Below are 14026 nucleotides of genomic sequence, written 5' to 3'. Positions count from 1 at the left end.
TTGGTACATACCTTTCTCTACCTGGCTTATTTCACTGAGCATAATACCCCCTAGCTCTATCCATGTTGTTGCAAATGGTAGGATCTGTTTTTTTCTTATAGCTGAGTATGGGCATAGTTAATTTAATTTTACATTTGCTGAGTAATTAGCCGTTCTACTTTCTTTACTGTGGTTTTATTTCCTCTGGTGACAGCTATTAAACCTTAGGAACACTTCCATCTATAGCAGTCCCTCCAAAATAGACTGTAGAGATGGCTTGTGGGAGGGAAATTCTCTCAGCTTTTGCTTATCTGGAAATTGTTTAATCCCTCCTTCAAATTTGAATAATAATCTTGTCAGATAAAGTAATCTTGGTTCCAGGCCCTTCTGCTTCATGGCATTAAATACATCATGCCACTCCCTTTTGGCCTGTAAGGTTTCTGCTGAGATGTCTGATGTTAGCCTGATGTGCTTTCCTTTGTATGTGATCATATTGTTTTCTCTGGCTGCTTTTAATAGTCAGTCCTTATCCTTGATTTTTGCCAATTTTATTACTATATGTCTTGGTATTATCTTCCTTGGGTCCCTTGTGTTGGGAGATCTGTGGATCTTTATGACCTCAGAGACTATCTTCTTCCCCAAAATGGGAACGTTTTAAGCAACTCCCTCCTCAAAGATACTTTCTATCCCTTTCTCTTTTGGGTGTACCCCTATAATACAAATATTGTTCCATTCGGACTAGTCACACAGTTCTCTCAATATTCTTTCATTCTTAGAGATCCTTTTTTCTCTCTGTGTCTCAGCTTCTTTGTATTCCTCTTCTCTAGTTTCTATTTCATTTATTGTTTCCTCCACTATAACCAACCTGCTTTTAATACCCTCCATCATGCTCTTCAGCGATCATTAGCATGTTGATGGTTTTTATTTTGAACTCCCTTTCAGGAAGAGTCACAAGGTCCATATCATTTAAGTCTTCCTCGGGAGTTGTATTAATAATTTTAGTCTGGACAAGGTTCCTTTGGCATTTCATGTTTGTATATGACGCCCTCTAGTGTCCAGAAGCTCTACTCTGGAGCTGCTCAGCCCCTGAAGCAAAGTCGGGGGTTGCAGGTGAGCAGTATTGGTGCCTGGGGGAGGAAAGAGCTGTTCCCCACCTCCTGGCTGCTGTGCCTGTCTCCACTGCCTGAACCAGTGGGCCAGGCACACAGGTATAAGCTTTTGTCCCAGAGCAGCCGGATATGGATCCCTGATTTCCACAAGTGGCCAGAATCTCTGTCTCTCCAAGAATACTGCCTGTTATAACTTTCCAACCCAGTAGTCATGCGAGTCTCATGAAAGCACCATGAAATGTAGGTTTGTGCTCCCAGAGCAGATTTCCGGAGCTAGGTGTTCAGCAGTCCCAAGCCTTCCACTCCCACCCTGCTCCGCTTGTCTTCCTCCCACCGGTGAGCTGGTGTGGGGGAGGGGCTCGCGTCCCGCGGAGCCACAGCTCTGGTACATTACCCCGTTCGGTGAGGTCTGCTGTTTTCTGCAGGTGTGTGCAGTCTGACGCCATCCTCTTTCCTAATGCTCTATCAGGATTAGTTGTGCCAACTATTTTTTCTATTTGTATCCAGTTGTAGGAGGAAGCCTCTGTCTCTCCTCTCACGCCGTCATGTTTAATCCAATCTCTGCACTGTTGTTTCTATTTTGTGAAATTAAAAAATGGAATGGAAAGGTTATGTAACTCACCCTCGATCACACAAAGATGTGGCTAATGTTGGAACCCAAGTCTGTCTTTACACTAATAGCTTCACTTCTCACTGTACTAACAGATTCTCCCAAATTGTAGGCATAAAAACTGGTTGTCTTGATTTGTGTCCACCACAGCTCACAAAAGCATCAAACACATGGAGCGGGAGGATGTAATGCTGTCGCCATGCTAAGCCTCTGCCTCCTGAGGTGGCCTATGGGGAAGTCATTCCATCTGGGGATCTTTCCTTCCACATTCTCCCTCTAGGTTAAAGCCCGTATGCTGTGACCACCAAGAACCCTCTCAATAAACAATAAACATTGTGATTTCTAGTATTCAGGCAATGCTACCTCAAGTTTCAATGAGGAAAACGTCATCTACACCACCCTGGATCTGTTCTTTGCTGGAACTGAGACAACTTCAACGACACTGCGCTGGGGTCTGCTTTACCTGGCCCTCAACCCAGGACTCCAAGGTGAACATGTCAGTGAGCGTTTCTGGGCTGGGACAGAATGGGGCCTCCTGGCATGTACTGCCCAGAAGGCAGGGCCTGAACATTGCACGGTGGAATGGAAAGAAGGCAGTCACGAGTCAACGTGACTTGAGAACGGCACACTCTCCAGATTTTCTGTCAGGGTTGTGATGGGTCCACAAAGTGCAAAGGCAGCAGCGTCCCTGTCCCTGGGAAACAGTGGGAAAACAGTGAAGTCGTTTGACACTGCGGTCAACTGCAGGAGAGGGCTGTGTTTTCCTGTGCAGTCTGTTCATAGCCTTATTCCTTTCAAGTGATGGCTTCCATTGCCCTGTGGATGATATTCAGACCCCTTAGTCTGGTTCCCCTGATATGCCTGTTTGTGCCTCCACCCAAACTTAAATTAAGTTTGTGCTTCAATACAACCTCCTCTAAGATGTTTTCCACAGTCCTCTAGGATATTGCTAGTACTTTGTTCCTCTAGCGATGACCTAATGCACCTCTGTTCCTGTGCTCATTGCACATTATTTATATGTCTTCCCCACAGACTAAGTGCATTCAAGGACAGGGAACGTTATAATCATTTTTCTTTCTCTAGATCTCAGAATAGTTTGAGTACATGAGAGATGGGATTTATTAGGATATAGATTTTTTCAGACTACAGATAATGTTACTGCTATCTGTGGGACATAAAATAAGTTTATAAATGGGACACAAAATCAGTGTAGTGGATCAAGACCAACTTTTTTTCCTGAAGTAAAAGTAGAATAGAAAAGATCAGGAAGTTTCCCATGCCGTAAGAATACATTTGTTCAGGAAGCTTTCTTTCCATTTGTATGTACAAATATATGTTTTGTATGTGCGTATGTTTGTTTATGTGTGTTCAACATATATAAATATTTGTTTATTATGTTTATGTGTTGATGAGTCATGATGTAAATGCATTTGTAACTATGAATTACATATTTTAAAAAGTTTAAAAGCTATTTAGTGAGGATAGAGTCTGGGCTTCTGTAATAGAGGCTCCAGAATAAAAATGATAGAAGACACCATCTTCATAGCAGCACTATGTAATAATCAGTAGAGGTAGAAGCCACCGAAGAGACCATTGAAGGACGAATGGATAAACAAAATGCATACGACAATAGAATATTATTCAATCTTCAAGAAGAAGGAAATTCTGAAACGTAGCTACAACATGGATGAACCCTGAGGACATTATGCTAAATTAAATAACTCAATCACAAAGAGACATATACTGGATTATTCATTTATATGAGGTATCTAAAGTAGTCAAATTCATGGAAACAGAAATCAAAATGGTGGTTGGCAGAGGCTGGGGGTAGAGAAAAATGGGAGTTATTGTTTGATGGATGTAGAATTTCAGTTTTGCAAGATAAAAAGTAGCTGGAGATTGGTTACCCAGCAATGTCAGTATATTTAACATGAATAAACTGTATGCTTAAATATGGTTCAGATAGTGAATTTTATGTTATGTGTATCTTACCACAATTTAAAAAAATTTAATGGTCAGTAAAAGAAAAGTTTCTCTCTCAAGTAAAAAAAGATCTAAGCTGGACTCTTCAGAGCCTTTGGGTTCCAAGCTCCTTCCAACATGTTTCTCTGTTGTATCTAGAGTCATGCCCTTGCTGGCATTCTCAAGGATGGCTTACCACTAGGGCTGCCTTTCCACCAAGGAAGGGGAGAAATAGAAGAACACATCCTTGCTTTAAGGGCATGTTCCAAGTATTAAAACATCCCTTCTACATACATTCTGTGGGCCAGAACTTAGTCACATGTTCAACTTCTCACAAGGGAATCTGAGAAATGTAGTCTTTATGTAGACAATCAGATAACTAAGTAAAATCTCTATTATTGCAGTGGAAGAGGAAAACAGATATTGGGCACAGTTAGCAGATTTTTTCTTCATTTGTTAGATGCTTACCTAAATCAGTTCTTGAAAATCTCAAAACATCCTTAAGAATAAGGTAGATTTATCTTCACTAATAAGAGAAAACTGAAGCTCAATGAGTTTAAGTATTTGCAGTAGTCATGTGGTAGAGCAAGAGTTTGCAAGCAGATTTGTCTTAAACCAGGGTGTGTTTCCAGTCTTACGGACCTCCTTAAGACCGAGAGTGCACAGAACCTATTATAATTTTGGCCATTTTGATCCTTGTTATTCCATTCCTTAACCAGGCTCAAGGAAAGTTACCAAATAGAATAGAAACTTCTCTTCTTTTTCAGAGAAAGTGCAAGCCGAGATCGACAGAGTGCTTGGTCAGTCACAGCAGCCGAGTACAGCTGCTCGAGAGTCCATGCCCTACACCAACGCCTTCATCCACGAGGTGCAACGAATGGGAAACATAATCCCTCTGAATGTGCCCAGGGAAGTGACAGTTGATACCACCGTCGCTGGGTACCACCTGCCCAAGGTAATTAGGGACTCACAGCCTCAGATCTTCAAGCTCATCTTGTTAAATGGTAGGAATCTCACCTAGAAAAGCGACACGTATTCTTGTCCTAGAGAATCACTTAATTGGGAAATACATCTGATCCATTTTTTTCTCCATGTGTGGTCCTTGGAATATTAGTTCAACTAGATACTAATAATTCTTATGGAAGGGAAGGGGTATTCCTAGGTCAAATATGATTAGGCAAAGACTAGCTTTTCTTTGCTATGGGATCTTGCAGTGTTTTTACCACGCAATGTGCACTGTGAATATTTGTGCGTGTACAGCAAGCAGCAGTTTCCTGGTGGACTTTGCCATGGTGTCCTGGACCTTCCAGACTTTGGAAAATTTTGCTCCCCAATCATAGGGTTATAGAATACTAAAATATGACGGGGCATTTGAGACCAAAATCACATTAATGCTGGTGTTTCTAACGTAATATCCCCACTGGTATTTTTCTAGTTGTTATTTACAGCCTTATGATGGGACTATCTCACAAGGGAACCCAATTCAAGTGTGTGCAATATTAATTATTAGAAAAGGAGAGACAGGAACCAGTGCTTATTAAGCAATGATTATGTGGACTATAAAAGTTCTTTCAAAATGTCTTAATCAGTCCTCAGAATAACACTGTTATTCCCATTTTATAACAGATGTGTTATAAATAGGTGCGTTATAACAGATGGCAGTTGAAGCTCAGAGAGTGATGAGCTTGCCTAAGCTCTCCTAACCACAAAGTGACAAGAGTTGGGTTCCAGCACCAGATCTGTTCTGATTCCCAGGCTCGTCTTTTTTGTTCTTTCCACAGGAGTTGCTTTAAGTTAGACCTTAAAAGAGTCTCCCTGCCACTGTTCTGCTGGTCCAAGTGACATTCCCTGTTCTCACAAAGGGAATTCGGATCTCTGCCCGCCAGTCTTAAGGTCTCGCGGGCAGCTCTCCTCTGCCCCCTAGCGTCCTCTCTGCACACTGCACATTTAAAGTTCCTTCTTGGCTTTGTCACAACCAGTGTCATTCTCTGCAGATCCATTCCAGCTTGTCTAAGGCCCTCTGTGTGGGTCGTACCTGGGGACAGTCTCAAGAGGCAGAACTAGAGGAGCTTATTCACTTGACATCTCTTGGTCATTGTCCCTGCAGTGCCAGGAAAAACAGCTATTCGTGCAGCTTGGGCGTTCAGTATTTTCTTACTGAATGGCCATCTTGAAGGCTGAGATCTAAGTGCATTCACAAATTTTTTCCTTTTTTTTTGGCAATTCATTTAGCTCCAGGAAATAGCCCAGCCCAGCAGACTTGTTCTACCTCTGATTTTTTTTTTTTTATGGGGAGGATTTTTTTTTTTTTGAGAGGGCATCTCTCATATTTATTGATCAAATGGTTGTTAACAACAATAAAATTCAGTATGAGGGGTCAATGCTCAATGTACAATCATTAATCCATCTGAAGCCTAACTCTCGTCAGTCTCCAATCTTCTGAAGCATAATGAACAAGTTCTTACATGGTGAACGAATTCTTACATAGTGAATAAATTCTTACATGGTGAACAGTACAAGGGCAGTCATCACAGAAACTTGCGGTTTTGATCACGCATTATGAACTATAAACAATCAGGTCAAATATGAATATTCATTTGATTTTTATACTTGATTTATATGTTGATCCCACATTTCTCCCTTTATTATTATTATTTTTATTTTTAATAAAATGCTGAAGTGGTAGGTAGATGCAAGATAAAGGTAGAAAACATAGTTTAGTGTTGTAGGAGAGCAATTGTAGATGATCAGGTGTGTGCCTGTAGACTATGTGTTAATCCAAGCTAGACAAGGGCAATAAACCATCCACGGATGCAGAAGATTTCTCTCAAAGCAGGGGGGATGAGGTTCTGAGACTCACCTCTGTTGATCACCAATTTCTCACCTGATGGCTCCCCTGCGACTGTGCCTGTCTTAGGTTGTTCCTCCCTTGAGGAATCTTACCCGTCTCTGGCTAACCAGTCATCTTCCGGGGCCATACAGGGAAATGCAAAGTTGGTAAGTGAGAGAGAAGCCATATTGTTTGAAAAGGTTAGCTTTTTACTTCTTTGCAGATTTATGCCCTGTGGCTTCTATGCCCAGCACTTGTCTCGAGGTATCTTTACCACCTGGAGGAATTATGATAGTCGGTAACTTTGATATGAGGCACGAATTCTATTTAAGGGTTGTAATTAGGAAGGAAGAAAAGCTATAGAGGTAGCATATGGAAGAAAACATGGGAGGATTGATTATTTCTTTGACATATCTTCTTGTAGAGTACCTTAAGCATGTATAGGTTTTAAACTACTAACTAACTTGCACACACATATTAACATAATAGGAATACGGTGACATAAACTAAGCAAATCTATAATTACCAGCCATCTCCAGTACAGCCAAGAAACCCAGCTAGGCAGCCTAGGCATTTGGGAGAATTTGTCTATGATATGATGGATATTGCCCAACTGTACTTGAACAGTCTGAGAGAAATCAGACAAATTAAAGCAGCCCATTTCTGGGATCTGTTCACATCCCATATGTTCTTTTAACTGTAGATAGTTTATAGTCGTAAGATTTTGGAGCGCTACAACCTGCACGCCTCCCAACTCCTTGTTGAGTCCCAACAATACAGATCCACTCAAATTCGTTGTCTCACTGTATGCACATGCCAGCCTAGACATCTCCCTCCTCATTCCAATGGCAAGTCCAGGAAATGGTGGGGTGGACGCAGCCACGACTGCAGCATCGCCCGGATCCCTGTGGAGGCTTTTTGATGATCATCCCCCAGCACGAGTCCTCCAGAGTGAGCTGATGCCGGAAGCACCTCCTCATATCGTATCTTAGTTCATTTTCTGGGTATCCAAGCTAGGCCCTGATCTTCTGCATAGAAACAAACAGACTCTTTGCCCACACTTTGACATGCTCTCTATACCACTGTGCAGAACTCATTGGAGGTCGGCACACAGGGACTGCCTTTTTTTTTTTTTTTTTGTTAAGAGAAAGGAATATTATCAGAAAAGAGTACCTCCATAGCTGATCATCTGATACCCTTTAAGTGATCAACATTAAGGATATTTAAAGCATGCATTGATCTTTGATTTACCAATAGTTTTATTCTATCAAGGAGTTATCCCCCTTTTCTTTCTTTCTTTATTTTTTTTTAAATCTTTAATCTACACTTACATGCAGAGTACTATGTTTACTATGCTCTCCCCTATATCAGGTCCCCCCTAACAACCACATTACGGTTACTGTCCATCAGCTTAGGAAAATGTTGTAGAATCCCTACTTGTCCTCTCTGTGTTGTGCAGCCCACCCTCCCCTTTCTCCCTCCCCCCTCATGCATGCTAATCTTAATACCCCCTTTTTCTCCCCCCCCCTTATCCCTCCCTGCCCACCCATCCTCCCCAGTTCCTTTCCCTTTGATACCTGTTAGTCCATTTTTGGGTTCTGTAATTCCGCTGCTGTTTTGTTCCTTCAGTTTTTCCTTTGTTCTTTATACTCCTCAGATGAGTGAAATCATTTGGTATTTCTCTTTCTCCACTTGGCTTATTTCACTGAGCATAATACTCTCCAGCTCCATCCATGTTGCTGCAAATGGTTGGATTTTTCCACTTCTTATGGCTGAGTAGTATTCCATTGTGCATATGTACCACATCTTCTTTATCCATTCATCTACCGATGGACATTTAGGTTGCTTCCAATTCTTGGCTATTGTAAATAGTGCTGCGATAAACATAGGGGTGCATCTGTCTTTCTCAAACTTGATTGCTGTGTTCTTAGGGTAAATTCCTAGGAGTGGAATTCCTGGGTCAAATGGTAGGTCTGTTTTAAGCATTTTGATGAACCTCCAAACTGCTTTCCACAATGGTTGAATTAATTTACATTCCCACCAGCAGTGTAGGAGGGTTCCCCTTTCTCCACAGCCTCGCCAACATTTATTGTTGTTTGTCTTTTGGATGGCAGCTATCCTTACTGGTGTGAGGTGATACCTCATTGTAGTTTTAATTTGCATTTCTCTGATAATTAGTGATGTGGAGCATCTTTTCATGTGTCTCTTGGCCATCTGTATTTCTTTTTTGGAGAACTGTCTGTTCAGTTCCTCTGCCCATTTTTTAATTGGGTTATTTGTTTTTTGTTTGTTGAGGCGTGTGAGCTCTTTATATATTCTGGAGGTCAAGCCTTTATCAGATCTGTCATTTTCAAATATATTCTCCCATACTGTAGGGTTCCTTTTTGTTCTATTGATGGTGTCTTTTGCTGTACAGAAGCTTTTCAGCTTAATGTAGTCCCACTTGCTCATTTTTGCTGTTGTTTTCCTTGCCCGGGGAGATATGTTCAAGAAGAGGTCACTCATGTTTATGTCTAAGAGGTTTTTGCCTATGCATTTTTCCAAGAGTTTAATGGTTTCATGACTTACATTCAGGTCTTTGATCCATTTTGAGTTTACCTTTGTATATGGGGTTAGACAATGGTCCACTTTCATTCTCCTATATGTAGCTGTCCAGGTTTGCCAACACCATCTGTTCAAGAGACTGTCATTTTGCCATTGTATGTCCTTGGCTCCTTCATCAAATATTAATTGACCATATTTGTTTGGGTTAATGTCTGGAGTCTCTAATCTGTTCCACTGGTCTGTGGCTCTGTTCTTGTGCCAGTACCAAATTGTCTTGATTACTATGGCTTTGTAGTAGAGCTTGAAGTTGGGGAGTGAGATCCCCCCTACTTTATTTTTCTTTCTCAGGATTGCTTTGGCTGTTCGGGGTCTTTGGTGTTTCCATATGGATTTTTGAATTATTTGTTCCAATTCATTGAAGAATGTTGCTGGTAATTTGAGAGGGATTGCATCAAATCTGTATATTGCTTTGGGCAGGATGGCCATTTTGACGATATTAATTCTTCCTAGCCATGAGCATGGGATGAGTTTCCATTTATTAGTGTCCCCTTTAATTTCTCTTAAGAGTGACTTGTAGTTTTCAGAGTATAAGTCTTTCACTTCTTTGGTTAGGTTTATTCCTAGGTATTTTATTCTTTTTGATGCAATGGTGAATGGAATTGTTTTCCTGATTTCTCTTTCTATTGATTCATTGTTAGTGTATAGGAAAGCTACAGATTTCTGTGTGTTAATTTTGTATCCTGCAACTTTGCTGTATTCCGATACCAGTTCTAGTAGTTTTGGAGTGGAGTCTTTAGGGTTTTTTAAGTACAGTATCATATCATCTGAAAATAGTGACAGTTTAATTTCTTCTTTACCAATCTGGATTCCTTGTATTTCTTTGTTTTGTCTGATTGCCGTGGCTAGGACCTCCAGTACTATGTTAAATAACAGTGGGGAGAGTGGGCATCCCTGTCTGGTTCCTGATCTGAGGAAATGCTTTCAGATTCTCGCTGTTCAGTATAATGCTGGCTGTGGGTTTATTATATGGCCTTTATTATGTTGACGTACTTGCCCTCCATTCCCATTTTGCTGAGAGTTTTTATCATGAATGGATGTTGAATTTTGTCAAATGCTTTTTCAGCATCTATGCAGATGATCATGTGGTTTTTGTCTTTCTTTTTGTTGATGTGGTGGATGATGTTGATGGATTTTCGAATGTTGTACCATCCTTGCATCCCTGGGATGAATCCCACTTGGTCATGGTGTATGATCCTTTTGATACACTGTTGAATTCTGTTTGCTAATATTTTATTGAGTATTTTTGCATCTACATTCATCAGGGATATTGGTCTGTAATTTTCTTTTTTGGTGGGGTGTTTGCCTGGTTTTGGTATTAGGGTGATGTTGGCTTCATAGAATGAGTTTGGGAGTATTCCCTCTTCTTCTATTTTTTGGAACACTTTAAGGAGAATGGGTATTATGTCTTCTCTGTGTGTCTGATAAAATTCCGAGGTAAATCCGTCTGGCCCCGGGGTTTTGTTCTTGGGTAGTTTTTTGATTACCGTTTCAATTTCTTTGCTCATAACTTGTTTGTTTAACTTTTGTGTTTCTTCCTTGGTCAGTCTTGGGAGGTTGTATTTTTCTAGGAAGTTGTCCATTTCTTCTAGGTTTTCCAGCTTGTTGGCATATAGGTTTTCATAGTAGTCTTTAATAATTCTTTGTATTTCTGTGGAGTCTGTCGTGATTTTTCCATTCTCATTTCTGATTATGTTGATCTGTGTTGATTCTCTTTTTCTCTTAATAAGTTGGGCTAGAGGCTTATCTATTTTGTTTATTTTCTCGAAGAACCAGCTCTTGGTTTCGTTGATTTTTGCTATTGATTTATTCTTCTCAATTTTGTTTATTTCTTCTCTGATCTTTATTATGTCCCTCCTTCTGCTGACTTAAGGCCTCATTTGTTCTTCTTTTTTCAGTTTTGATAATTGTGATGTTAGACTATTCATTTGGGATTGTTCTTCCTTCTTCAAGTGTGCCTGGATTGCTATATACTTTACTCTTAAGACTGCCTTCGCTGCGTCCCACAGAAGTTGGGACTTAGTGTTGTTGTTGTCATTTGTTTCTATATATTCCTTGATCTCTATTTTGATTTGTTCATTGATCCATTGATTATTTAGTAGCATGTTGTTAAGCCTCCACGTTTTTGTGTGCCTTTTTTTTTTCTTTGTAGAATTTATTTCTACTTTTATACCTTTGTGGTCTGAAAAATTGGTTGGTAGAATTTCAATATTTTGGAGTTTACTGAGGCTCTTTTTTGTGGGCTAGTATGTGGTCTATTCTGGAGAATGTTCCATGTGCACTTGAGAAGAATGTATATCCTGTTGCTTTTGGATGTAGAGTTCTATAGATGTCTATTAGGTCCATCTGTTCTAGTGTGTTGTTCAGTGCCTGTGTGTCCTTACTTATTTTCTGCCCAGTGGATCTATCCTTTGGGATGAGTGGTGTGTTGAAGTCTCCTAAAACGAATGCATTGCAGTCTATTTTCCTCTTTAGTTCTGTTAGTATTTGCTTCACATATGCTGGTGCTCCTGTATTGGGTGCATATATATTTAGAATGGAAATATCCTCTTGTTGAACTGACACCTTTATCATTATGTAGTATCCTTCTTTATCTCTTGTTACTTTGTTTTGAAGTCTATTTTGTCTGATATTAGTACTGCAACCCCTGCTTTCTTCTCACTGTTGATTGCCTGAAATATGTTTTTCCATCCCTTGACTTTTAGTCTGTGCTTGTCTTTGGGTTTGAGGTGAGTTTCTTGTAAGCAGCATATAGATGGGTCTTGCTTTTTTATCCATTCTATTACTCTGTGTCTTTTGATTGGTGCCTTAAGTCCATTTACATTTAGGGTGACTATTGAGAGATATGTACTTATTGCCATTGCAGGCTTTAGATTCGTGGTTACCAAAGGTTCAAAGTTAGCTTCTTTTGTATCTTACTGCCTAACTTAGCTCGCTTATTAAGCTGTTATATACACTGTCTGGAGATTCTTTTCTTCTCTCCCTTCTTATTCCTCCTCCTCTATTCTTCATATGTTGTGTGTTTTGTTCTGTGCTCTTTTTAGGGGTGCTCCCATCTAGAGCAGTCCCTGTAGGATGCCCTGTAGAGGTGGTTTGTGGGAAGCAAATTCCTTCGGCTTTTGCTTGTGTGGGAACTGTTTACTCCCGCCATCATATTTAAATGATAGTCGTGCTGGATACAGTATCCTTGGTTCAAGGCCCTTCTGTTTCATTGCATTAAGTATATCATGCCATTCTCTTCTGGCCTGTAGGGCTTCTGTCGAGAAGTCTGATGATAGCCTGATGGGTTTTCCTTTATAGGTGACCTTTTTCTTTCTAGCTGCCTTTAAAACTCTTTCCGTGTCCTTGATCTTTGCCATTTTAATTTTTATGTGTCTTGGTGTTGTCCTCCTTGGATCCTTTCTGTTGGGAGTTCTGTGTCATTCCATGGTCTGTTCGATTATTTCCTCCCCCAGTTTGGGGATGTTTTCAGCAATTATTTCTTCAAAGAGACTTTCTATCTATCCCTTTTCCTCTTTCTTCTTCTTCTGGTATCCCTATAATACAAATCATTCCTTTTGGCTTGGTCACATAGTTCTCTTAGTGTTGTTTCATTCCTGGAGATCCTTTTATCTCCCTCTATGTCAGCTTCTATACGTTCCTGTTCTCTGGCTTCTATTCCTTTAATGGCCTCTTGAATCTTATCCATTCTGCTTATAAATCCTTCCAGGGATTGTTTCACTTCTGTGATCTCCTTCCTGACATCTGTGATCTCCCTCTTGACTTCATCCCATTGCTCTTGCATTTTTCTCTGCATCTCATCCCATTGCTCTTGCATTTTTCTCTGCATCTCTGTCAGCATGTTCATGATTTTTATTTTGAATTCTTTTTCAGGAGGACTGGTTAGTTCTGTCTCCTCAGGTGTTGTCTCTGTGATCTTTGTCTGCCTGTAGTTTTGCCTTTTCATGGTGATAGAGATAGTTTGCAGAGCTGGTACGAGTGACCTTTGGAAGAGCTTCCCTTCTTGTTGGTTTGTGGCCTTCCTCTCCTGGGAGAATAGCGACCTCTAGTGGCTTATGCTTGTCAGCTGTGCTCAGACAGGGCTTCTGCTACCTGCCCGTTTGCTATGGAGTTTATCTCCGCTGTTGCTGTGGGCGTGGCCTGGCTGGGGCTGCTCCTCCAAAGTGGTGGAGCCCCGTTGGAGGGGGAGCGGCCGGGAGGCTATTTTTCTCCGTAAGGGGCCTCTGTGCTCCCTGTTGCCCAGGGGGTTAAAGTGCCCAGAGATCCCCAGATTCCCTGCCTCTGGTCTAAGTGTCCTGTCCTGCCCCTTTAAGACTTCCAAAAAGCACTCTCCAAACCAAAACAACAACAGCAACAATGAGAGAGGAAACAGAAAAAAAAAAAAGGAAAAAACACGCGATTTTTTTTTTTTTTTTCCTCAGGTGCCAGTCCCAGGAACCTGCTCACTGGTCCTGCTGCCCTGCCTCCCTAGCACCAGGGTCCCTGTCACTTCAAGGGTTCCAGAAAGCACCCGCCCACCGGTCCTGCAGGGAAAAATGCGCGATATTCTTTGTCTTCAGGCGCCGGTCCCAGGCACCTGCTCACCGATCCTGCTGCTCTTCCTCCCTAGCACCAGGGTCCCTGTCCCTTTAAGGCTTCCAAAAAGCACTCGCCAAAAAGAGAAAAAAAAAAAGGGAAAAAACACGCGATTTCCTCCGTCCTCAGGCACCGGTCTCAGGCACCCGCCCAACGGTCCCACAGGGAAAAACGCGCAATATTCTTTGTCCTCACGTGCCAGTCCCAGGCACCCGCTCACCGGTCCTGCTGCTGTGCCTCCCTAGCACCAGGGTCCCTGTCCCTTTAAGGCTTCCAAAAAGCACTCGCCAAAAAGAGAAAGAAAAGGGGAAAAATGCGCAATTTCCTCCATCCTCAGGTGCCGGTCTCATGCACCCGCCC

At 41.3% G+C, this 14026-nt stretch overlaps 1 protein-coding gene across 6 annotated transcripts in view; it reads left to right on the top strand.

Annotated features, from left to right (window-relative positions):
* Positions 1–14026, top strand: part of LOC108389486 (cytochrome P450 2J2) — a 65428-nt gene that overhangs the window by 38179 nt on the left and 13223 nt on the right. For 3 of the 6 annotated variants that reach the window (XM_073234016.1, XM_073234020.1, XM_073234019.1), the window contains 3 exons: positions 2045–2186; positions 4428–4615; positions 13513–13611. In XM_073234016.1, the coding sequence (XP_073090117.1) occupies positions 2045–2186; positions 4428–4615; positions 13513–13611 (429 nt within the window). The remainder of the gene's footprint in view (positions 1–2044; positions 2187–4427; positions 4616–13512; positions 13612–14026) is intronic. The other 3 variants (XM_073234022.1, XM_073234018.1, XM_073234021.1) reach the window with 1 other exon arrangement.

This window comes from Manis javanica, chromosome 4, assembly GCF_040802235.1.
Source record: "Manis javanica isolate MJ-LG chromosome 4, MJ_LKY, whole genome shotgun sequence".
Lineage (NCBI taxonomy): Eukaryota > Metazoa > Chordata > Mammalia > Pholidota > Manidae > Manis > Manis javanica.
Note: the sequence above shows the minus strand (reverse complement) of the source record. Positions and strands in the feature narration are given on the sequence as shown.